The sequence below is a fragment of the Micromys minutus genome (assembly GCF_963924665.1).
Source record: "Micromys minutus genome assembly, chromosome: 6".
Classification (NCBI taxonomy): domain Eukaryota; kingdom Metazoa; phylum Chordata; class Mammalia; order Rodentia; family Muridae; genus Micromys; species Micromys minutus.
In genome coordinates this window covers 11,519,296-11,545,537 of record NC_137975.1, presented here as the reverse complement: position 1 = coordinate 11,545,537, position 26,242 = coordinate 11,519,296, and the positions used below count along the sequence as shown (strand labels likewise).

Sequence of the window (26,242 nt, the reverse complement as noted above, 5' to 3'; positions counted from 1 at the left end):
CTCTGCTCCTAATGCTCTCTCTCATTGTTAAGAACTCGTTGCTGGGCTTCTGTTTTTGTTTTTAATCCAGGTTAAAAATAAATAAACAAAAACGTCCAGCAGTTGTCTTTGTGGTCATTCAGCACGGTCAGTTCTAGGGTGACTATACCACATGTATCTAAGCCTTCCCTCCCCCCTGTGTCAAGAGACCGAGTGTTAACTCTGGTGCTGTAGGCCCATGTGGTGTGAATCTGGGTTGGCATTTCTCCGCTGGCTTTGGGAGCGATGTCGTGGCTGAATGTCTTTGTTGTTGCCTCCAGGGTCTGCCACCCAAGAGTATGAGCCTCTGAGATGGAGACTTCAGCCCCAGCCCCTGCACTGGAGAAGAAGGAAGCCAAGAGTGGTCTCTTGGAGGACAGCAGCTTCCCCGACCCAGGGAAAAAGGCCTGTCCTCTGGCGGTGGCCGCAGCAGCCGCAGCTGTCACAGCCCAAGGAGGTACACTTTCTGTTTTGCACGCTTGGAGAGCAGCAGGGGTGTTTTTCACGAGGTCATTAGGATTTAATGAGTGCGCTGGCCCCTGTCATCTGGGAGGCATGCTGGGTTTATGGAGGGCAGTGTCTTTACCCCAGGAATCCCAGTCCCCAAGAAGGTGGCTTGCAGCTTTCTTTGGAGAGCTGGCTATCCCAGTTTGGTGGCTGAGGCCTGAGCAGGGAGAGGGGGAAGGGAGGAGAGGGCTGGGCAGCTGCCTGGCCACCCTGGGCTGTGTTCAGCTGGCACCCAGGATATGAATCCTGAGAGCTCCTTGCCTCTTGCCCACCGAGGACTATTTCAGAAAGTAATTGTCTGCCAGTGCCTGCTGGCTGTAATTAGAGGGTCAGGTATAGCATTTACTATCTTAGGTGGATTCCTGGCCAACTTAATTACAACAGAAGGGACTCCACGAGCCACAGTCTCTCATTTCACCATCCCTTGGAGAGATGCTTTCCAGTTTCCACGGTCTGTGCCAGAATCCTGGTTGGATAGTTTGGTGGGAAGGTGAGCCCTCCCTTGTCACTGGGCTGTCCATCTGGAGGCCACACAACTATTCTGTCGCAGAGTGAAGAAACAGATTTATTTTCTATCGCCTTTAACCCAAACACATTTAGTTGTGCTCTGAGGCTTTCTTGCCCAGGCAGAACACCCAAGGGGCAGTGTTCAAGGGGAGGGCTAAGTTTGTTTCTCTCCGCCTGAGTGTGGCTGTATATATATATATATATATATATATATATATATATATATATATACATACATGTCTATGGCCCGGACTCCCGAAATGGAGTCACTCTTAAGTTACACGGGTTTTTGACACTGCATTGGTTTTCTTCTATCCCCATGATTCTGAGTTGAAAATCATTATCAAGTCGTAATGGGAGCTGCCTTCAGCCTTGAGCACCTCAGGGCAGAGGGCCTGAGTTTGTGGGTCTGGGAAGAGGAGACACAACCCAACGGGCCATCCAGCCAGGGAGGTAGAGATGGAGTCACAGTGCAGTGGAGGAACGTCCTGGGCACTGATGGCTCTCGGATCGTGTCCCTGCCCCATTCTCTGAGGCTGAAGAGCTCCCAGGAGCTAGCTTCCAGTATCTCCCACCTGTCCTGAGGGATACACATTGATTTGGCCTTCCTCTCTCAAACAAGCAGAGCCCTTCCTGCCCTGTCAGAACAGAGAGAGTAGACTTAGGCAGTAATTAGACAGTAATTAGGACATAATTGAGGGGAGAGGGGCCCTGTGGCATCAGACCCAGTTGTCACTGTTGAGGCCAGGGACAGCAAATGTTTGAGGGGTTTTCTCCTGGGAACGAGGGCAGAGCATGGAGCTTAGCCACTCCGGTGGAGCACCAGCCCCACACTGCCACCCCATGCCCTCTCAGTGCCCTTCCTTAGGAGCTTGGCTGATGCGGTTCAGCACATCAGACATTTGTCACGTAAGCAGGCGGTTTATGGCCTGTGGAAGTCTCAGGCCAGGCGCATGCCCTAAGGAGCCAAGGGGACCCTGGAGTGTCTTCTTCCATTGAAATGTGCTGTGCTGCACCTGCTCCCTGAGCAGCTTATCTGGAAGGGTGTCCAGGGGTCTTGGGAACTGTGGCTATGCCTGTGTGTTGAAGGGGACACATGGGGTCTGTCTCTACTGAAGGTGGGTAATGGGGAAGGGCAAGGAAGCCCAGTGGTGCATCCCAAAGGGTATTGGGAATGGACGTCTGTGTTAGCTGCAGTCCTTACGATCTCAAAGCCAGGTTGGTAAGATGCCTCTGCTGGTAAAGATGCTTGCTTCCAACTCAGATTCCATCACGTGACCTCCATACGTGCATGCATATGTCCCCTTACATAAGTATAATTAAAGTAGGAAACATTTTAAGACCCCACTCCTGTTTAATTTCTCTGTGAGAGCAAAGGTACCAAGAAAAACACCTCTTGTGCTCAGTCCCAAGGACAGGATACCCCAGACCAGTGGTTCTCAATCTGTAGGTCACGGCCCTTTGTGGGAGGGTGGGGGGTATTGAATGACCCTTTCACAGGGGTCACAGATCAGATATCCTGCACATCAGTTATTGACATCCTGAGTCATAACGGTAGCAAAATTACAGTTATGAAGTAGCAATAGATACAGTGTTGTGGTTGGGAGGGGTCACCACAGCATGAGGAACTGTATTAAAGGGTCACACACAGCATTGGGAAGGTTGAGAGCCACTGTTCGGTAGCATCAGATATGAGCTAACTCCCCAGGAGTGTGCTTTGCGTCAGGAAGCAGGAGCCAGTCATAGGTATCTGGCATGAGCTTACTTAAGGTAAAAATGTCTGGGTTCATCTCTGGGCCTGGCCAACTTTCGGTGTGGGAGCCCAGCAGGAGGGTAGTAAGGATATCTTCAAACATAAGCCATGTAGGGAGACGTGTATGGTCCATAAAGAGTGCACAAATGCCTGGAGATGAAGAGTGCTGCAGGTGGGGGTGGTTCTGTAGCCCATGTGTTGGGCTGAAGAGGTGTGCGGTGTGTGTCTGTGGGGCTTCATGTACATGATGAGCTGCAGGTGTCTGTGGGGCCGAGGGTGTGGGCTGAACTGTAGGTGTATATAGGGGCTGCAGGAATATGCTAGACTGAAAGTGTGTGCGTACTCACAACAGGTGTATGTGGAGCTGCAGGTGCATGTGGAGCTGCAGGTGTGTGCCGGGCTGCAGGTATATGCTGGGCTGCAGGTGTCTGACTAATAGTGTGTGGGGGCTGCAGGTGTGGGCTAGGCTGCAGGTGTAGGTATGAAGCTGCAGGTGCATACTAGGCTTTAGGTGAGGGGCCTGTAGGTACATGCTGGACATCCAGGGATGCCCACACTAATCACTGATGATCCCCTTTGCAGAGATGCTTTTAGACATCCTGGCGTGAGGCAGCTAGGGCAGGAGAGTCACAGAGCTGATTTCCAGAGCTGGACAAACAACTGGTCAGACGGTTACTTGTTTCTTCAGATCATGAGACATGGGTCCACATGGTCTGCACCAGGACCTGCAGCCATCTGGCAGGAAGGAGAGGTTTACATGGGCTTAGGATGTTCTGCCTATACACCTCTGTGGAGGGCTGTGGGAGATGGGTCCTGCCTGTTCGTGGCCGAGCCACAATGGCAAGATGTGGGCAGTTATGACCAAAGGACCTAGCCTGTCAATGACTGTGTTGCTGGATGCCGGATGCATCTTGGATTCTGGATATCACCAGTGGAAGGCTCTAAATTAATCTCATTTTCAGAAAAAAATCCAAACAGGCTCAGAGTACTCAACTCTCCAAATATTTTGTATCTTCAGTAAACTATATCCGCAAGGCACGGCCCCCTCAGATACAGAGGGTGGAACTCTGCTTGCTTCTGGATCATTGCTGTTGGTTGGGTATGACTGGAGCCGTAATTTTGTCCCTACTGTAATCTGAATATCAAGCTTGGAAAGGCCTCCTGTGTGTCCCCAGGTCTCAGCGTCCTCCTCTGCCCCCAAGGCTGCCAGCTCTGATCTCTTGCAAAGGGCTAGATGTATGGCGTCTGTCCTGTTTGCTTCTAAAGGAGTCCACAAGGCTGAGGACGGGGTTTCCTAAAGTATGTGTCAGAGCACTTTCTCAGGGCTGGGAAGAAGGCTCAGTTGGTAAAATACACAAGCCTGAAAATCTGAGTTCTGTCCCGTGTGAAAAAGCTTGGTGTCATGGTAATCCCATGGCTAGAGGTGGGACAGCTGGATCCTTGGAGCCTAATGCCAGCCAAAATCATCAGTGAGTTCCAGGTAAAAGGGGGAAATCATGTCTCACAAGAACAGTAAAGGAAGCGTCTGGGAGTAATGTCTGAAGTTGACTTTTCACCGCACACACACACATACACACACATGCACACACACATACACACACACACACACACACACACACACACACACACACACACACGGTAGGGAAGGAGAGGGAGAGAGGGAGATGAAAAAAGAGGGAGAGAGAGGGAAAGAGCGAGGGAGAGAGGCATGTGCAGGTAAGCACACCGATGTTTCCGGAGAGGGCGGACCTGATGCGTCAGGCAGACAAGTTGCACTGTAGACCAAGCCTGGCTTCAGGACCAAGCAGGAGGCTTCCCAGAAGCCTAAGCAGAGGCCACACTGGGTGGCTCCTTCACAGCCTCTTTGCCTGTTGAGCTGACACTCTGGAGGCCATAAATCTTTAAAAATACATTTGGGCCCAGGGTCCCCCCACCCTCTAATTTTTAAAATGGTGTAATTTGCAAAGCAATTTCAGTCAGATGTTTCTCGTTGCTCTCCACCACGTCTGTCCAAATGCTGTTGGTTTTTTCCTGTTTGCCACGGGTTCTTTTCCAAAAATATTTCTTAAGTGCCTTGTGTGCTTCTATGGGGATGAGACATTCTAGAAGCCTCAGGGACAGCCTTGAACCTTAGAGCTGGGGTCGAGTCTCATGTGCTGAAATCAAGCACCCAGTCTGGTTTCAGGACCCCAAGGTCCAACGCCCAACTCTTGACAGTGATGTCATCTCTGAGGCAAAGCCAGGCAGCCGCCATTGTGGTCCTTCCTCTCCTGTAGCATCCTCACCCCTTAAGAACTAGAGGTGTCCCCCCCTTCTTATTGGTGCTGAGGATGGAACTGTTAGCCTCTCATGCTAAGTTCTCAGTCTACATTGAGCTGTTTCTAAGACCCTGAAAGTGCTAAATTTTGGGCCCGATCCCAGACCTACAAAATCAGGAGTCTAAGGCTCAGTTTAAACAAAGCTTCTGAAGAACCCTGATACACTGGTCAGGTTGATATCTCTTCCCCTCTCCCTCCCCTCCTCCCTCCCCTCCTCCCTCCCCTCCTCCTTCCTCCCCTCCTTCACCTCCCCTTCCTCTTGTGCTCTCCCTTGCTCTCCCTTTCTCCCCTTTCCCTCCCCTCCCCCTTCTTCCTCTCCCCACTTCCTGTCTGCCTCTTCCCATGCTTTTTTCTTTCCTCTTTCCTCTCTTCTCTCTCCCATTGAGCCTGGAACCTAAGGACTTTTGTTTTAGGCTTGCCTAGTGTCATCCAGCCATACCCCAGCCCTGTTCCATGGAACTTCATTGGCACTGACAACAGTGCCCCCACAGCCTGAACTAGTAGTTTATCTGGATTTAGACTGCCTGAACTAGTAGTTTATGTTTCCTTGACCTCAGGAAGGCTGTGCCTCAGTCTTCTCATCTGTGCAATGGGTGTAATAATGGTAGATGTTCTGCAGTGCTGTTGGAATCTGAGTTAGACATGGGGCAGGCTTAGCACAGAGGAGCACAGTCAGTTTGTGTGGGGCCCAAAGAATGTGTTTTCTGTGTTTACTGTTACCATTCTTGTTATCGTTCTTTACTCAGTGTGTGACTCAGCCTGACCTAGACAGTGTCCCTTCTATTGGTCACTCTTGCCTACAGAGCCCCTTGAGGCACAGCGGCTTCTACAAGAAGCCTAGCTTTCTGACATCCTTATTCTCCAGAGCAGCATAGACAGGCCCCTTGTCTCTGACTCAGTCACCACCCCGCACACTGAAGAGTACAGACCAAGTGCCATCATAAAAGTGGGGCTCAGGGTCTGGGCTTCACGCTTGCTTCCAACAGACCTTTCCGTTTCTCAGTGTGGTTGCCCAGAAGGGGGAGCGGCTGGGGATGTCGCTGATCAGCAGACTGCTTTCCTAAGAAGTCTTGGGTTCCGGTCACTGCATAGCCCAGCCTGCTAGCCCATGTGTGTGAGCCCAGCACTCCAGAGGTGGAGTCAAGGCAGTGATAACTTCAAGATCACAGCCGGTTTGTGCCAGCCTGGGCTACGTGAGACTTGAGAGCAGGCTAGCTTCCTGTGGCCGGGTCAGCCTGCCATGGTTATATAACGAATACATAACAAATTCCTGAAGATTCTGTGCCGCCTTCCCATTATAATCCCCTTAACCTTGTTCACTGGCCTGGTTGCATCGTTGAGACAGTTTGGCTTGGAGTATGTGGCTGCATCTCTTCTGTATTGGAATGCTGTATAGTACTAGGAGAGCCCCCTCTCGTGTCTGTCTGTCTGTCTACCTACGTACCTCTCTCTCTCTCTCTCTCTCTCTCTCTCTCTCTCTGGTTTTATATAGTCCAGGCTGGCCTCAAATGTGGTTATGTCGCTGAGGATGGCCTTGAACTTCTAATCTTCCTACCTACCTCCCTAGTTCTGGGATTACAGGAGTGTGCTTACCTTATGATTGGTTTTTGTGGCACGAGGGATGAAACCAAAGCTTGATACAAAATAGGTAAGCGCTCTCTCCCCCACCCACCAGGAAGACTATTTAAGCAGCTCAGACCTACAGCCTCTCCCTGCATCTGCTGTGCTCCCACTTTACCTCCCTTGCCATAGTGGGGATCTCTGAGACATCCTTCAACTCATCCACTGCGCAGGGTCCCTTTGTCTGTCCTCTGTCTTCATGCCTTCTACTTGCCCTCTTGGATGCCTACTGTCGATTCGGCGATTAATCAATATCATCCACCCCATCACCAGCACAACAGCCATTTTACCAACAGCTGTCTGCTGAGAGACACCATGATTCCAGGTGTGTGCCAAGTGGGCAGTAGTGGACAGCTGCTCCTGCTGGCCTGAGCTTCCAGGCTGTGACAGTCAGTTGATGCTGGCTCTGTCCTGTGGAATCTATGTCCCTCGGCCCCCAGGCCTAGGGAACTTGCAAAGCTTTCCCTCCTTACCTGCCTCTCTGTGGGGCCACACACAGGCTGGTATGCACTCAGGTGTGACTAAGTGGGCAATTATTCTTACTTAAGTGATGTTCAGGATTGCTGCTGAAACTGCACAGAAGCTGGTTTTATGGCCCAGCCACACGGAACAGCTTGTCCCATCAGACTCTTTCCAGGAATGCAGAGCTCCCGTCCCCAGCCGCTTGGCTTGCCATGGAACTGGAAAGAGTGGGGTTCTGGATGTTCTGGATTATTGGGGTACCCAGTGTGGGGAAGGGGTGATGGAGGCTCTTCCCTATCCAAAGCAGTGTCTCTTGGTTAGAACAAGCCTGGTTTGGTGTCAGTTAGGCTGGGTCTCCAATAGACAGCTCCAAACTCTATGGATGCTGTGATTTATCCTGTGCACATCTATCCATGAGCTTAATCAATGAATTTAAGAAACACAGCCCGTGTTAGTTTCTGCATTCACTGCTCTGCCAAAATCTCCGGCCAAAGCAACTTTAAGAAGGAAGAGTTTTATAGTTTAAGAGGCTCCTGTGACATTTTGTTCCCTGTTCCCTGTGTCTGGTGCGCTAAGTGTGCACATCCATCCATCCTTCCTTCTTCTCTCCCTTCCTTCCTTTCTCCCACCCTCATTCACTCTCTTTTGTCCCCCCCCCTTTGTCTTAGGGTTTCTGTTGCTGTGATGTAGAGAAAGCCAAAATTGTTGCTACGTCCAAACCTCAGTCTAAACTTAACGCAGCTGTTTGGTGTCTGACAGCATTGCTCGCCTGTCTCACTTAGAGCTCTAGGCTGTGGTAAATAAACAATGACCACAGACAACCCACAGCTCATACTGTACTACTGAGGGGAGTCTGGGCGGGACCCCAAGGCAGGACTCTGCAGGCAGGAACTGAAGCAGAAGCCGTGAAAAATGCCTTATACCATCCAGGACCACCTGCTGAGAAGGGCCCACAACCCAGTGAGCTGAGCTCTCTCATACCAAGAAAGCGCTGTCCGGCACAGTCTTACGGAGCAGTGGTTCTGACCCTTCCCAGTGATATGATCCTTTAACACAGCTCCTCATGTTATGGTGACCTCCCCAACCATAAATTTATTTTTGTTGCTACTTCCTAACTGTAATTTTGCTACTGTTGGGAATCGGAATGTAAATACTTGTGTTTTCTGATAGTCTTATAAGAAACATGTGAAGGGGGTCCTTCAACCCCCCCAAAGGGGTCTCCTCACAGGTTGAGACCTGCTGTTAGAGAGCATGCTCTTCAGTAAGATGCCCTCTTCTACATCTAGGTTTGTGTCAAGACACAAAAATGTAACTTATTAAACCACAACCTTTTATTTTTTTTTTTGCTTAACGCCAAGATCTCATTATTAAAATCACCATATAAACACACTATAACTTTTAAAGTCCCACAATTTAAAAAAAATAATTTAAAATCCCAAGTTTTCTTTAAAAACAAAACATCTCTTTAGAAGATCTCTCCACTGTAAATTAAAAACAAGTTACATGTTTTCTAACTCCCAAGAGGGAAGAACTCCAGGCAGTTACATTTAAATCAGAGCAAAACTGAAGTCTTAATTTTGCGAAGCTCGGCCTCTGAGTTCTGGGACCCGAGATCTCCTGGGCTCCAAAGCCTTGAGCAGTTCCACCTCTGTGGCTCTGCCACCCACAGCACACATAACACATCTCATAGACTTAGGCTGCTCCACCCACAGCACACATAACACATCTCATAGACTTAGGCTGCTCCACTCCACAGCTGCTGTTGTATTTGGTGGTTATCCCGTAGTACCCTCACTCCTAGATGCCTGGTTTCTGCGCTGTCTTCAAGATCTTCAGACCTGCTACATGGTGCCAAGCCTCAACTTCCCCCCATGACCTCTTTAATCCTGGGGTTTATCAACTTCCACTGAGGCCACACATCCATCAGTGGCCTCTCCTGGCCTCTCACAGAGTCAAGTTTTCCATAATGCCTTGTGCTATTAAAACCAGTAGCACCCTGTAGAAACATACTGCAGAAGACTGGGCCTGAGTGACTCTGGTCTCTTCATCATCACAGCTGATCCTCGAGCCCTAGCTGGGCAGCAATACAGATTATTAATTCGAAATGTTAAAATAATAATTCAGAAAGAGTCTCTGAGGGACTCTCAAACCTCCTCCTGGACCCTGCCTCCACTGTCTCTACTGCTTTCAACTTGATTCTGTGTCCCCACAGTTTATTAAGCTCTGAACATTCAGTGCCTTTTCTACTCTAAGGATCTCCCACAATCCTCCCCAAAACAGCATGGCATCAGGCACGTATCAGCATATCCCAGGGACAAGGTACCAACTCTGCTTTAGGGTTTCTGTTATTGTGGCCGAGGGAAGTCAGGGTAGGAATCTTCAGGCAGGAGCCGACCCAGAAACCACGGAGGAGCTCTGCTTACTGCCTTACTCAGCCTGCTTTGGTCCACCACTGTGGCAGAATCGTTACCACTCCCTGTGGGCAGGGCCCTCCCACTTCCCTCTTCCAGACCTGGCATAGTGGTGTATGCCTTTAATTTCAACACTTGGGAGGCAGAGAGGCAGAGGCAGGTGAGTCTCTGTGAGTTAGAGGCCAGCTTGGTCTACAAGGACAACCAGGCTGTATACTGAGACCGACCAAGTAAGCCAACACTTTCTCTTCAAAGATATGTCTAGGTGTGAGTCAGGGTGACAAAAGCCAGCCCGCACACTTACCCCTCTCCTCTGGGTCCCTTCTCCCAGTTTACTGTTAAAAGTCCTTGGCAATTTTATAAGCCATGCCTGTATATAATATACCTTGACCATATCCACTCCTGTGACCCTTTCTCACCCCCTTCCTCTCCCACTGAACCCCTTCTTCCCAGCAAGCCCCGCAACACTTGCACGTCTTTTTGCACATGTGTGATTTGCTGAGTTAAGTTAGAGTCACTTGCTGAGCACGGGTGGGGTACATTCGTTCGGGCCCCCTCCCGAGCAGCCACCCCTGCCAGTCGCTGCATTCTTGTGGATCTTGCATGGACACAGAGCTGTACATGTTTGAAGTCATTTCAGGTTACAGAATGAGGAAAAGAAAATCTCTGAGGATCAAAGAGTTCAGACCACTCATGGTACAGATTTGGAAACTGAGGTCCAGAGACTGGCCATGCCACCGGCCACACGGTCATATCATTAGCCCTGGAAAGTCTCACTGGGTTGGGCACAGCTGTCCCTCAGCCTGGGGCTCCAACCTCACCTCCCCAAATTGACAGTGTTTATGTGGTGAACAATTTTCTGACGTTTGGTTCTGTCAGGACTAATTTTCACATTTCTGAAGCCCGGTGGAAATACAGCCTCATTACTCCGGCGCCAGTGTGTGGTTTACTATTCGTATATTCTGAGGTTTATCATTTTAGTCATGTTTAACACGGCTGCACCAGGCATGCTCTATTAAATCCTGCTTCTTTTACATTCCTGTCCGGAATTATTTATTCCGAACAATTTCCACCCTATCAAAAGACACAGCTAATGCTGTGTTTTAATGTGTTATTTACACACAAAATAACCTATTTACAACTCAGTGTGCGCCAGCGGGAGAATGGATGGGCCCGTTCCCTGCTTTCTGTTCCATCGGCCTTTAACAATCTGGAAAGCTAATAGAACCATTTATCATTGGTGGGGAGGGGTCAGATAATTTACTTTATGCTTGTGGCCAGGTCCCACCGCCTCTGATCTGGGGAACATTTGGAGGATAATGAAGTCGGGCCTGGCGTCTGAATGGGTGTGAAGGTGCCTCAGGTGGCTGTGTGTTCTGCGGGGTGTAGCCTTCAGGGGTGATGGGGGTGACCCTGCTTCCACCCTCTAAGGGGTTTTCCATTGGAGCTGACTCCCAGGGCATGGTGATGAATCCCACGTGCAGTGACAGGGGTGGGGTCTTGGCGGGAGGGGCAGTGTCTGGGCTGGGTGTCCCCAGCTGGAGAGAAAGAAGGGTGACCCAGCAGAACAGCTGCTTGAGAGCATAGACTTGACAGTAGCCAGGGGATCTACACAGCTCCATAGTGGGTGTGTGACCTAGAGGACAAGTCCTCAACTGAGTTAAGGATGTGACCCTCTATGTCTGTGTTTATTTATTTTATATTGTGTATTCTTTCAATCATCCAGTTTTGTGTGTGTATCTATGTACACATACATGTACATATTTGTGTGCATGTGTATCTATGTCTCTGGTGTGTGTGTATACACATTTGTGTATATGCATTTGTGTGGTGACATGTGTGTTTGTGCATGTATGTATATGTGTGTACATGTTTGCATGTGTGCATGTGTGTGTGGGGGGGAGTGTATATGCTTGTGGAAGCCAGAGGTTGACATTAGGTGTCTTCCTCTGTTGCTTTTCTCTTTAGTTTTGTGAGACTTGTTGTCCCTCTCACTGAGTTTGGAGCTGACCATCCAGCCCCAGAAACCACCCTGTCTCTGCCTGCTCAGTGCTGTGGTTACAGGCATGGGCTGCTATGCCTAGCTTTTATGTGTTTGCTGAGCATCGAACCTGCCCAATGCTTTATTGTTGCTCCATCTCTCCAGTCCCTGGGTGGCCTTTGAATGGATGCTGGTGGGTGAATGGAAAAAGTAGTTCATCAATGTCTCTTCCACTCCACACGGATAATTTCACGTCAGGCTGGAGTTCCCAAGCTCCAGCATGCACTGCTGTCCATGTCCTGACTGTGGATGCAAAGCTCCGACCACTGCGCCTTACCCACCATGATGGTCCTCACCCTTAGGATTCGGGCCAACATTTCTCTTCGTCCCTTTCTAACATTACCTTTATTCGGTATTTGTCAGAGACACGAGTAAAGTAGGGTTTTTGCAGTGTGGCCTGGACATGTTCCATGAGGGACAGTGGAGCTGGGAGCCTAGGCTTGAACCCCCTTCCTGACCTTCTACTTTGGGGACCCGCCGTCATCATCTCAGACACCGACATCTGTACCTTGGAGAGCTCGGATGTATAAGAAGCACAGCGTGTCCAGGCAGCCCCTGGTACACGGCGGATGCACGGTAGACAGCAGTTCCTGCTCAAAGCATTCTCACTGTCTCACCGGCCTGTGATTATTCAAGAAACTGTTTCCTCAGAGTAGCATGGGTGTTACCGATCAATACTTGAGAGCAAGTGAAGCTGAGTCTTTGTCATGCATCGCAGTTCACACACGGTGTATCATGACATGTAACCCAAGAAATGGACGGTGTGAGCAAAAGTCCTGGGGTCTGTGTGTGCTCCAGGGTATCTTAGGCCAGAGTGCCCAGTGAAGAATATTATCAAAAAAAAAAAAAAAAAAAAAAAAAAAAAAGAAGAAGAAGAAGAAGAAAGAAAGAAAGAAAAACTGGTTTTACAGTCCCTATGACAAGGGCCTGCCTTGCTCCTGACCCTGGGACAAGCTCATGTCAGAGACTGTGTCTGCTGGTCCTTCCTGGATGCATCTTCCAGCTGGCCCCAGCTGGCCCCCTCTCCCCTCTCCTGGAGACCGGTCCTTGGCTGGTTTCCTGTGAACATGCCGGGCAGGCCCTTCCTACCTGTAGGTGATAAAGATGCTGTTGTGTCGCGGTGGGGGATGGGCTGGGGACTCTGTGACCCTGGCAGCTGGCAGTCAGAATGTGTTCCTCTGCTACCTAAAACACACCCCCCTTTTCAGAGTCAACATTTGAGCTAAGCACACCCAGCTCTCAACTTTTGGGGCCACAGGAACCCCTGGATAGCAGTGAATGTGATCCAACACTGAATTGAAACTTGAGCTGTCACGAGGTGTTTTTTCTTTTCTTTTCTTTATGATTTCATTTGTTGTGTGGCTTGACTGAGCAGCGTGAACTTTGCAGGTGACAGTGAAGTGCGTGCTTGAGATTTCAACTCAGGTCCTCACACATTTGCAGCAAGCACCTTTGCTCCAAGAGCCATTTTCCTAGCCTTTCCCTTCCCCTGCTGTGGGCCTTTCACAACGACAGAGACCCCAGATACCCCGTCCTGGGGATAAGCCTGATTTATAAGCAGTCACAGAAAATATACATGGGAGACAGAAGTGTGATGTGGCCATTGTAAAGATAAGTACCGGCAATTTCCAAGCCACTTAAACCCTTCCCTTTGGGGTATGAAGGGGTCTCTGCAGACGTAAGTCTTTGTTGAGAAATGTTTACTCATAAACAGACACTGGGAAGCCAGGGAAAGAAAGCATTTCAGCCTTTTACAGCGTCACAGCAACCTCTCCACAGTGGGAGCTGCAAATCACCTGCCCAGCATCCATCCATCCTGTCCCAAAGTTGGGGGCGGACCGAGCATCACACCAGACTTACTGCCCTCCGCACAGTGATGTGCACAGCACCACTCAGCCTCTCCTCTCCACCCCTGGGGGGATCGTGCTGCCCCGTCTGTCTGCTGTGGCTCCCGGGTGTCTGATTCCGTGTCCCAGGTGTCAGCAGCCGATGACTTCAAGCTCCTAGTGCACCTCCAATAGGCTTCTTTGTTGTTGTGTGCACGTGTGCAATCATCACTCATTTGGAAGCTAAGAGCTTGGTGTTGGGTGTCTTCCCCAGTTCCTCTCTCTTTCACTGAACCTGGAGCTTGCTCATCTGGTTAGGCTAGCTAGCCAGTAAGCCCCAGGGATCTCCATTTCCGCCTGGCCAGGCCTGGGATTGCCCGCGGTGTGTGCCAGCATGCCTGGATTTCTATGTGAGTGTTGGGGATTGAACTCCGGTCTTCCTGCTTGCACGTCACGTGTAGCCATGGAGCCATCTTCTCACTTCTCCCAGGGCCTCTTGCTACCTCTGCAGTTTCCAGATTTTTCCGAGTGTCTTTTGTTCCTTCGTTCCCGGGAGAGTTGTCCAGACACCTTCTCCACGTTACCGTTACTGAACTTGCCCTTGTGGGGTGCAGATACACCTCCTCCCAATGTGGTAGCTCTGGGTAAATTTCCTCTTTCTGCTTTTGATTATTAATTTGGCTGTTTAAATGGGTTTCTCCAGGACAGATGGCAGACTTGCCTTCAGGGATAAGCTGGAGTCTGCGAAGACACTTGGCAGTTGTGTCAGCCTCCCTGCGTCTCCCTAGAGCCATCCTCAGGGTGTTCATAGTTCCTCCCAGTGGTGCTCCTTGAGCAGCTGTTGGTTCTCAACCTGTGGGTCACAGCCCCTTTGTGGGATGAACGACTTTTTCACAGGGATTACCTAAGACTCTCAGAAAACACAGATACTTACATTATAATTCATAACAGTAGCAAAATTACAGCTACAAAGAAGCAACAAATTTAATGTTATGTCTTGGGTCACCACAGCAGGTGTTAAAGGGTCACAGCATTAGGAAGTTTGAGAACCCTAGAGCCTTGCCTGGGTCCCCCAGTGCCTCCCTGGGGTCTTTGCTCTCTATACTCCAGCCTTATATTGCTGGAAGTTGCTGTTTGAGCTTCTTGTCACCCCAGCCACATCTTACAGCCCTTCGCTCACCCAAATGACTCTTTGAGGTCCCTGAGGGCTACTGGAATGGCCTCCATCTTTCCGGTTTTATCCGCCATTTCCTACTTAACATGGTGCCCCTCCCCCCTTCAGCCCCTTCTTTCTCTGCTGAGTCTCAGGGCTTGGTCTCCAGAGTTCGGTCCTGGACCCCTGCCTCAGACCTTTGATACACACCTGCTCTTCTGGACACCCTAGGAAGCCCTCTTGCCTGTCTGACACCCCTTGCCCTTGGCCTGGATGGGCCTGTGGCAGGATTCTAAATGCTTCATTTCCATCCTCAGGGAGTGGGTCCTCCTGTCACTTGTCAGTCTCTGTATAGAGCAAACTGAAGAGTCCTGTGGTCCAGCCAGGCCCAGATCTATCCGAGCCCCCCTCTTACCTCCTGTAGACTCATCTGATAGTCTGGATGGTGGTGTAGGGGAGGGAATGGGAGACATGTTTGATGAATCCCGTGTTCTTTGGCTTCCACCCATTACCCTGTGGCCTCTGCTAGTCTCACGTGTGCCTCCACTCTTCAGAATTGCCCAAACCCCAGTGCCTGGCCTCTTGTAGAGAAATACTGAAAAAAGCTAGAACTTCAAGGAACCCCAGATCCATCCTTTGGGGTAGTAATGCCCCTATGTATGGGTAGGTTATGTGTGTCTGAATTAGTTAGGTTCTCCAAAGGAATGATGGATAGAGACATTCAACCTTAGCGGTGTCCTGCTGGAAAGGCTGAGAGTCCATTAGCTGTTCAGTCCACAAGACTGGCTGTCTCAGCAGGCCCAATTTGGTACTGGAGTTTTCGGGAAGTCCTGGAGGTCTACTTTGGAATAATGAAGAAGTCGGCCCTAACACCAAGGAAAGGGTGCCTCCAGGACTGGACAGATGAACTTGGCCTTCAGAGTCCGGGCAAGCAAGCAAAAGGCTTTCATCTTCACAGTCGTTTATGCGGGCAGCCAGCAGCAAGTGTGGCCCAGGTTTAGGGTGGGTCTTCTGACCTCAAGTCTTCTGGATTTAGGGTGGCTTTTCAATTTCAAATGATCCAACTGAGAAAAATCCTGCATGGCTGTGCCTGGCTGCCTGGGTTTTCCTTAATTTCAGATGCTGTCAGTTGACAACCAAGACTAGTTATCAGAGAGCTGGGGGCTCTGCTCTGCCTTGGCAGTCATGAACTAAATGTGCCTCTGAGACCCATGGATAATTTAGGTAGGTTGGTTCTTCATCCATGAAAGGGTAATTTCTGCCACTCTAAGGAGCTGGCAAGGAGTGTAGAGATGTCAGGGGTCTGGTACAGAAACCATGGGTTTAGTGGGTCTGTCCTCTCTGCTCTCTGTTCAAGGGAGGCCCTGGTGCTAGTGAGTCAGACCAGGCCCTGGCATCCTAACAGTACAGGGTTGATAGTACAGGCAGACAGGGAGAACATTGGGCCCCTGGATGTGGGATCTGCAACACCCCTCTTCCTTCTCAACCCTACCTGACACCTACCTTGAGCTTCTAAGTGTCCCAGAAAGAATGAAGATATTCCAAGGAGATACCAGTACCTCATTTGGCTACCAGACTATTCAAACAATGGACTCCAAGTAATGGGAATTCTCGCCAGAGTTTCATGGTGGGAGAAGGAAAAGGCCAGGTGCCTGCCAGATGAAGGCCTTGTCTCCCAGGAAGAGATTCCATGCAGTTCTGACAACTCATGCAACCGCTTTGCAGGAGAGATTGGAGCTGAGGCAAAGAAGTCAGTGGATAGCCTTCTTTTCTCTGCTTTTCACTAGTGCTGGTTTGTTTAATTGGCCTACTGAGGACTTGTTAGTGTTGTAAAGAGCTTGCTCAGTCCCAGCAGATAAGAGTTAAAGGACCCTCTGCCTTCCACATCTCCTGGTAGACTCCCTGCCTCCTCCCATTGCTGCTTCCTTCCAGGCCAGATCCGATTTGTCAACTGTGCTTAATTCAAAAGACGTTTGGATGTTTGTGGAAGGCTGCCGGTTAGCTGCCAAGGCCACCCGGTCACTGAGTGCTTTAGTCAGGACTTGAACTTGAGTCAACCTGAAACATGTAGGGGATGCCTTCTTCCTTCAGGGTCCACTGCCATCCTCCGTCCTATGGCACACTGCTTCTGTTACTGCCCGGAGTGAGGTGCCCAGAGGAAGGCCCTTGGGGCATGGAGTTTAGGGCCCCGGGATGCTTTTTTAACATGTGTTTTATCTAATTAATTAGATAGTTAGCTAGAGAACGGAGGATGTGTGCAGTGTGTGTGTGTGCGCGCGTGTGTGTGTGCACGCTTGTGTGACTAGCCAACTAGCCTGTCGCCTATCACTGAACCCAGTCCTGGGCTTGCAGGCATCTTCTGCCATGCTTGGCCTTTTACCTTTATGTTTGAAGATGGATTCCAGGTTCTCATGCCTTACAACTGACCTATGACCCCAGCCCTGTTTTGTCCTTTGAGTTAAGTAAGTTCCCTTATGTTGCCTTGGCCTGCTTCAAACTAGTATGAGGATGAGGCCTCCTAGAAGGGTGATTCTCCCACCTCTCTCTGAGTGCTAGGATTATAGGCATGTGCCCCACTCTTGGCTCTAGGTTGTAATGTTCTCCCTGCCCAGCCCCTGCCCACCATGTGTTTGGAGGCACCAAGCAGCTCCCTGGGTGAAAAGTTGCTCTTTAAAGTTGAGTGACCTTCAGGGAGTGTTTTCTCCTTGACACTTGGGAGGTACAAGGGACAGAGGTGGTTTCACATTGTCTGCCTGCCTCTCTCCCGCCTTCCCAGTTGTCTGCCAGTCGCTGAATGCACAGAGGAACCCTGGCTGTGACCTTTGCTCTCCGTACCAAGCAACGGGAGGCATTCACACCAGACTTTCACAGTGACTAGATTCACTATCTGTCCGCCGTTTCCACCTCTCAGTGAGCCTGTCAGGTGGGAAGGCAGACTAGAGAGCACAGGAAGAGGGCCTCCGTGTGGGAAGTGCTAGGAGAGAGGTCACTTCTAGCTGCTGTTTCTCACACCCGGGGGAAGGGAGGCCGGGAAGCCTTCAGGACTAGGTGGGCCTGTCTGAGCTGAGTCTGGAGGATGAAGGAGAGTTTGTCGCAGTTAGGATTTCTGTTGCCATGATAAAAGGCCATGACCAGAAGCAACCTGGGAGGAAGGCTTACAACCCTTAGGCCACTGAGGGAAGTCAGGGCAGGAAGGGAGGTAGAGGCCTCGGAGGAACACTGCGTGTTGGCTTGCCCTTCCTGGCTTGCTCTGTTAGCTTTCACAAACACCCCAGGACCTCCCACTCAGGACTGACATTGCCTGCTCTGAGCTGGGCCCTCCCATGCCAGCCATTAATCAAGGAAGCGTCCCACTGGTTTGCCTACAGGCCAGTCCCATGGAGGAAATTTCCCCACTGTGCTGCGTCCTGCTTCTCAGATAGCTCTAGCTTGTGTCAAAACAACAACATCAACCAGGACAAGCTCATTAGCTGGAAAGTGGGGCATGTAGAACTGTATGTGGGCATACGCAGAGAGCTTGGGGGCAGTCGAGTTGGCTGTTTTGCTAAAGTGCTGGACAAGGAAAAGTCTAGACTGGACCCTTTTAATCCCCTACATTTGGCTTAGTGGGTTCGGAGCTCTCCTTGGCTCCTTTAGAATCCAGCAGAGTGAGAGTGGATTTGGGTCGGTAACTGTCCCCATCTCAAGCCCCAGACAGTGTACGTTACCGCGTAGGCCGAGCCTTCAGCTGCTGTTCTGCATTTGCAGTGAGCCATTCACTGGGGGCCCCTGTTAGGGAGACCGCGCGCTTTCAGCCTGGTTGGCTGCCAAACTCCCTGGAAGCTGAGAGGGTTAAAGCACCAAGCCAGCTGGTGAACATTAGTTCCCCTCTGTGTCACGTCACTGGCTGATGGAGAGGCAGAGAGTGAGCTGGTGGCCAGCGCTGGAGGGAGCTGCCTCTCTTCTGCTCTCCTGGTGGGGGGCACATGGCTTGGTGCCCAGCCTGCAACCCCAGGTAGGCTGGCTGTGGATGCAGTGTCCTGAGGTAGATGTGGTATCACACGTGTGTGTGTGTGTGTGTGTGTGTGTGTGTGTGTGTGAGCGTGTGTGAGCGCGCGTGCTCGTGTGCGAATCCCTGCATGCTTATCTTTGAAAGAGTTCTGTGCTAGCCAGAACTTCATGGAAAAAGAAAGGGCGTAGGGGCCAGAGAGAGGAGAGAGGGAAGAGAGGGAGTGGTTGTCACCAGAGAGTTGGGAAGGGCTGACTTTTTCTTAAACCTTCAAGTGTCCCACCAGCTGCCCAGGGACAGCCTTCTTTAAGGTACCCCATCCCCCTCTTCCCAGGACATGCAAGTCCCGAGAGGCCAGGGAACAATTTGCTGAGGTGGCTTAAGTACATGTTTTCTCCATCTGTTTTTGTGACCAAGAGGCGTTTCAAAGGGGTTGCCATGTGCCGAGTCAGTAGCTAGTGTGTGGCCGCCCTGTGGTTTCAGATGGCCAGCCAAAACCAGGGCTTTCCCTCCCCAGAGAAACGCATCAAGGGCTTTCGGGGGCCTAAGCACGGTGTTGTAGTGACCTGCCTCTGTGGGGCTGTTTTTCTGTGCCCCACGGACGTCTTGCCCACCAGCGTGTGATGGAGACAGTGTTGTGGGGAAGGCTTCAGAACAGAGGTTACTGAAGTGCAGATGTGCGGGGGAAGGTTTAATTGTCTTCTGGGCTTCAGGGATGAAGCTCGGAAGCATGGCTTGGGGTGTGTATTTTCCTAGTCTGCTGGGAGGTCAGGAGGGGAAAAAATGTCCAAATTAGGAATGGCCTTGTGGCTTAGCTGAGCAGATCGAGGAGGAGAGGCTCTGTAGACTCTGATGTCTCAGGACACTCTTGGCCAATGAGGAGGGTCAGCGGGGACGGTCTCACTCTGGCCGGGGCTGCAGGGGGTCTCCACACTTTCAGGGGCACCTGGCCAATCCTCCGCCTCAACCCCCTCCCCCATTTTTCAACTCTGAGCTCAGGTTGTCCTGGAACTTGTTATGCAGCCAAGGATGAGCTCGAACCTCTTACACGCATGCCTCTGCCTCCTGGGCGCTGAGATTGCAGCCGGGCACCACCGGGCTGTGTTTGTGTGTTGCTCGGGATCCAACGCACGGCAGAGGGAACTAGAGCCTCGGCACACCAGGCAAACCACCAAGCTTATGCCTGACTTTACGTTTTCTAACCAATGGAGGAGTAGGAGGGCCTATTAGAGGCCTTAGCCCATCACCTTGGGAACAGCCTCTTTGGGCTTTGCCCCAGCCAGCCCTTTGTGCGGTTGTCTGAGCCGACACCAGCTTCCAGAAGCAAGTGCAGCATCCTTATTACAGACCTGAAAGCTGAGACTAGTTTGGCCCACCCATCTGGGTGGCTCTGGTGTTGGGAGTCACAGTCCCCACCATTGCACCGAGCCCGCCCTTTACTTGGGCTGGGCTGCCTTCTGTGCTCTGCACTAGGTGTTCCTGCAGGCCTTTCACTCCACGGGGTCAGAGCGCAGTGGCCTGGGCTACAGCTGCTCCTTTGTGGGCTTTTGTGGGTCCCACGTCTCTGACTTGGAGATGAGGCTTTGATGCTCAGATCTGGGCAGTGAGCCAAGTTCATGTCCTCACTGTGCGGGTGATGTCTGGGCAAAACCATCAGTGTCCTGTCCCTGAGTCAGGTGAAGGCATTATCGCAGGGACAAACTGAGAGACTGGCAGTGGGACACTGAAGTGGTGCTCAGAGGGCCACAAAGTCATGGTTGTGGTGACTGTGATGGTTCACAGGGTCTGGGATCCTCCAGGAGACGAACCTTTGGGCGTGTTGGTGAGGGGATAAGATTAGCTTCATTCGTGTGGGAAGACCTAACCTGTGTGTGGGCAGCACCATCCCATGGACTGAAGTACCGGACTAAAAACAAAGTGAGCTAGAACAAGCATTCATCCCTTTCTGCTCTCAACTGTGGACGCCGTGTGAGCAGCAGCAGCCTCACGCTCCTGCTGCCATGCCTTCCCCATCATGACGGACTGTGCCCTCAGACTGTGAGCCAACACAAACCTTTCCCTTCTCAGCCTCAGATAGCCACGGGCCTGCCACCAATGCTCTGCCCAGCACAGCGGTGCTCAGGGCTGTCCTTGGTGCTGCAGAAGCTGTGTGAACGCACATGTGTGAACGCACATGTGTGAACGCACATGTGAGAATGCACATGTGTGAATGCACGTGCCTGACCTATCTGAGGACTTTTTGTGGGAAGTCGTCATAGTTAATACCTTTGATTCTCAGCAGAAGCTCAGGGCAGCATCCTTGAACCACACACCGACTTTCTGTTCTTTGATGTGTTAGAAAGTTGATGCGGATTGGTGCATAAGCCACTTGCCCAGTGTGTTAGAGGCCTTGGGTTCCATCTCAGCAACCCATAAATCAGCCATGGTGGCACAGGCCTGTAATCCTAGCACTCACAGGGTAGACCCAGTAGGATCAGGAGTTTGAGGACATCCTTGGCTTCCTAGCAAGTCTGAGGCTAGCCTAGGCAGCATGATGCCTTGTCACAGCAACAACAATAGTGCATGAATGCCAAAGAGCATGGACTGTCCTCAGAGTGATCCCTCTTCTTGCCTTCCAAGGGTAGGTAGGCAGCATAAGCCAGAACACATTTCCTTCCTTCCTTCCTTCCTTCCTTCCTTCCTTCCTTCCTTCCTTCCTCACCTCACTTCCTCCATTTCTCCCTTTCCCTCTCTTAATTACTTCCCCCTTTCCTTCCTCCCCCATGCCTTCTTTCATCTCTCCAGCCCAGGCTGCCCTATTGATCTCTCTGTAAATGGAGGATGTCCCTTGAGTTCCTCATCCTCCTGCCTCCGTAACCCAGACCCTGGGTTAGGTCTCTTTCTTTCTATTCAGGACTTACCTTTGCCAGGATAGTTCTGAAATTGAAAATAAAAGTACAAAAAAAATTTTTTTGAAGTTATTTCCCACGCTGTTGGAATTTACAGTGTCGGTGTTGTAAAGGCCAAAGGGTAGGATTCCTGTCTTCACCTGCAATGCGGTCTGAGGCCATCCAGACCTCTTCCCTCTCCTTCCTTCCCCAGTGAAGTTGTCCACAGCACAGCTCAGGGTTGGTGGATCCAGAAGCTCTCATCTGAATGGCTGAGCAGTTTGCCAGACATAGGGTTGATGGCACCCAGGGGTGAGTCCACTTTGCTCTGCTCCCGTATATTCCTTCTAGAGCCAAACATGTTAGGAAGGGCAGTGGGCAGCCATCACCTCTGGTCCCGGTTGTAGCAAGCCCTGCAGGGATGCTACTCTATAGCCAAAGATCACTTACATGCATCACCTTTTAATTTCTGTTGTGAGAACCGCCCATGGTCCCAAACAATATAGCAGCCTACAGTAGTGCCAAACCCATAAACCCAGCTGCTCTGTTGGGGTGTAGGAGCTGGAGTCAGGAAGAAGTGGGGAGTCCCTGTTAGCATTTCTGGGGACAGTGCCCAGGTACTCGACAGGCATGAAAGAGAGCTAGGGCAGCAGATACTGAAATCTCCCTGTGCTTTTATGGGAACAGTCAGATGCACACAGGCAGACTCTTCCGGCTGGCCTCTTGTACCGGTTTGGGGAGACTAAAAACAGGTGGCCTGGGGCCGTGCACCGAATATGTCACATGTGTAGGTAAGGTTCGGAGTGCTTGCTGGAGTCTCATGTAGAGAATGCTGATTTCCCTGACTGTGGCTGAGAGAGGAGTCCTGCCCTCTTAGGACTCAGACGATGAGGCTGGGTAGAGGGAGAGATGCTTGTGCGATTCTAACGTGCTGAGACCACAGGGACAGTGCCAGTCATTCAGGCTGAGAGGGGCTGCCCTTTCTGTCCCCACAGAGGGATTTACGTATGTGGCAGGCAGGCAGGCCTTGGTCCCATTCCTGTAAAACTAGGCACAGACCAAAGCTATTTATGCTTTATGGGCTGAAAGCATTTTATTGGCCTAGGCTTGGAGCTTTATCCCTGTGGTGTTTGTGAAGTGAGTTCGAGGCCCTGGGTGCTATCCCCAGCCCTGCATAAACCGGGCATGGTGTTGTGTGCTTGGAATTCTGGGGGTCAGGAGAAGTACAGCTCATCCTTCTTTTCTGACTTGTTGGCTCTGGAAGTCAAAGCAGCCAGTTCTTGCCAGGTTTACTTTGGGGTGCCTTCTTAAAACACACACACACACACACACACACACACACACACACACACACACACACACAGACACATGTAATTAGTGAGTGTGAGCCTGGGTGTGTCATGGCACCTGTGTGTGGAGGTCAGAGAGAACATTTGGGAGTCAGTTCCCTGCTGCCTTGTTGAGACAGGTCTCCCTTCTCGTTGGTGAATGAACTCCAAGCTCGCTGGTGTGTGAGCGTCCCCGGGTTGATTGTCTGCTCTCTGCCTCTCACTTGTGGGTGGGGTTCTGGATTACAAATGTATACAGCTGCTTCTTACTTTTATATGGGATTGAACTCAGGTCCTCAGGCCTGTGCTGCAAGCGCCTCTACTCACTGAGCCATCTGGCCCTGAGCTATCTTTTTAGCAGTGGAAAACAGCAGCACAAACTAGGTTCAGAGAGGTTGAGCCATTTGTTCTTGGTCACACAGCTTGTGTGAAGGAGACAGAATATGCAAATAAGCCCATGCAATCTGTTGGATGGGGAAGGTGACTAGGTCAATAGTAAGAAAATAGAGTATGTCTTTCTTCTGACCTGGGGAAAGGGAGGGTAATGGTTTCTAGCGTGCTTGAGGTCCTGGGTCCCATCCACAGCTTTGCATAAACTGGGTGTGGTTGATGCATACCTGGAATTCCAGGTGTCAGGAGGGTCTGGATGTTACTAGTTCATACCACCTCCTCCAGACACAAATCATCCATTGGGTGTTGCTCAGCAGTATCTTATGTCCTCCACAGTGTGTGGAGCCTCTCCCTCACTCAGGAGCTGCCCACCTCTCTAGGAACTGCCGCTCCTGCTGCCTCCAGCTCTGGAATGCTGGGATTGCGGGTGTGTTCCGTCATGTCTGCTTTATGCCGGGTGAACAGGCCCAGGGCACTGTGCTTGTGAAGAACCCCAGCCCCTCAGTTCTGATGACCTGTCTCCCCGTTCAGCTTGCTGCCTTCTGTCCTCCAGGCCCACGCTCCGTGCCACCAGCCATCGGATGTTTGGATAAACTGGGCATAACTGGGCCGGTGATCACAGGGACTCTGCTTCCGCCCCTGTCTGCTGGTTGACAGATGTCTCTACAGGAGCCCGAGCTGTTTAGAGCCCTGTGTGTCAGCTGCCGTCCAGCAGGGTCCCAGTGTGGGACAGAACACCAGGAGTGAGGATCCCCCAAGTCCTCATGGCTGGGTCCACAGGGAGGCTATCCAGTGATGACGGTGTTGTGATGGAGCAGGGTGGTGGCAGCCAGGTCCCGTCTGGAGATGGCTAGGTTGTTTGCTGCACACAGCCCACTGAGTAAGTCAGAGAGGAGAGGGGACACCAGGATGGATCCAGGGGAAGCTGCCAGCGGAGGTAAGTCACGCTGGTCTGTCTCCAGTACTTCACATTCATGGGCACAGTCAAGTAAGCTTTCTCTAGTCACACGGTGGGCCTTTCAGTCTAGTGTTTCTGTGTAACCTGTTTCTGGGTTTCCATCCACACTCTGGGTTCCAGGGTCAGTGCACACTTTCCATGGCTAGGGATGTAGTGGAGATGCCCCACAGTGCAGGGACTCCTCAGCTGGGCCTGCTTCCTCTTGTCTGGGCCTCACTTGAGGATTTTAACGGATCCCTGGTTGGGACTTCAAAAGCAGGGTTCCTCCGCATTCCTGTCTTCCAGATTAGGGACCTGTGATCTGAATATTCTTGGTCACATAGATGGGGAGTGGATTTGGAGCCTAGCCTGCCACAGGCAAAACCCTTGCTTGCTTTGATCTAGGCCACCCTTAAGTGTCTTAAGAAGGGGCAGCTCATCTCTTGGCGGTGTTGTCGAGGGATAACCAGTACCTGTAGGGAATCAACCTGAGTGTGTGAGTGGGTGAACAAAGTGTGGTCTGTAGATTGGGTGGAATATCAGTCAGCTCTGAAGAGGAAGGAATCCTGATTCATGATACAACCTCAAGCCATGGGGATATAGTACCAAGTGCCAGATACAAAGAGATACATAGTGTTTGATTCTCCTCCTCCTCCTCCTTCTTCCTCCTCTTCCTCCTCTTCTTCCTCTTCTTCTTCATCTTCCTCCTCCTCCTCCTTCTTCCTCCTCTTCCTCCTCTTCCTCCTCTTCTTCCTCTTCTTCTTCGTCTTCCTCCTCCCCCTCCTCCTCTTCTTGTTGTTTTTACTATTATTGTTGTTGTTATTATTATGTGCATGAGTGTTTTGTGTGCAGATCTTTATGCACGTTATGCATGTGCCTGGTACCCACAGATAGGAGAAGAGGTCCTAGGATCCCCTAGAACTGGAGTTATGGATGGTCGTGAACCGCTATGTGGGTGTTAGGAAGTGAACCTAAATCCCCTGCAAAAGCAGCAGAATTGTCCTAACTGCTGAGCCATCTCTCCACCCCACATGTGATGCTTGGAGCAGTGCTCTGTGCCTTCCCAGGAGTCCTGAGACTCCCCATAGAGGAGGAGCGTAAACAGGAAGATGACGGTGAAGCAGCTCAGCCTCCCAGCGGAGGTGGAAGGGCCAAGAAGATCCTGGGGTGGTGCTGAGCTCACACAGGATGAACTTAACGCCACTGGACTGGCGGTAGAGACCGCTACAGTGGAGGCGTGTCCTGCCACCAAACCTGACAACCCATGGGCCCCACGTGGTGGACAGTGAGAATCTGTTCCTAGAAGTTTCCCTCTGTCCTCCACATGGGTGCTCTCCTGCCAGTGAGTAAAGAGATGCCAGTTAAACAGTTTTAAAAGGATTACAATGGGAAAATTTAAATTTTTGTATTTTACTAGCATTGGGTTTTTTGTTTATTTTTTTGTTTTGTTTTGTTTGTTTGTTTGTTTGTTTTTGAGACAGGGTCTCATGTACCCCAGGTTAGCCTCAAAGTAATTATGAACCCCAAGATGAGCTTGAACTGCTGGTCCTGTGGCCTCTGCTGCCCAGGTGTCAGGGTTACAGATGTGCACTGTCACATCTGGCTTGGGCACTGCTGGGGATAGAACCTAGAGCCTTATGCATACAAGGTAAGCGCGCTGCCCACTGAGCTTCAGCCCTAGCCCTTTCACCACAATTTTTATAAAAATGAAATCATTGAAAAGAATCTGTACGGAGCTGGTCCAAAGACTCGTGGATTTTTAGAGTTTTAATACCTCAGCCCCTGGCGTGACCCCACCTCGTTTAATTCGGGAGGAAGGCCTGCTGGGGTTAGGAGCTCTGGTCCAGCTGGCCGTTCTGAGGAAACGCTGCTGTAGATGGAGGTGAGTAACTGAAGCCAGCCTCTTGCTGGAGTCCTGTCTCCGTCTCCCTTGCCTGGAGATGTCTACAGCATTTGAGCTGTTTACCCCAGAGAGATGCTAAAGTTTCGGGATAAGGAACACGATGACTTTAGACATTTAAGGGAACCTTTTCCGTTGGTGAAGGGAGCTAGGATCCCACAGTGGCTGAGGTGGTCTTGGGAAGCAGCAATCAAAGGTGAGTTTCCATCTTCTCTG

At 50.9% G+C, this 26,242-nt stretch overlaps 1 protein-coding gene across 1 annotated transcript in view; it reads left to right on the top strand.

Annotated features, from left to right (window-relative positions):
* Positions 1-330: 330 nt before the first annotated feature.
* Positions 331-26,242, top strand: part of GLI2 (GLI family zinc finger 2) — a gene marked incomplete at both ends in the record, with an annotated part of 161,791 nt that continues 135,879 nt past the window's right edge. Inside the window, one exon of the mRNA XM_080917750.1 lies at positions 331-475. Coding sequence (XP_080773876.1) covers positions 331-475 — 145 coding nt within the window. The remainder of the gene's footprint in view (positions 476-26,242) is intronic.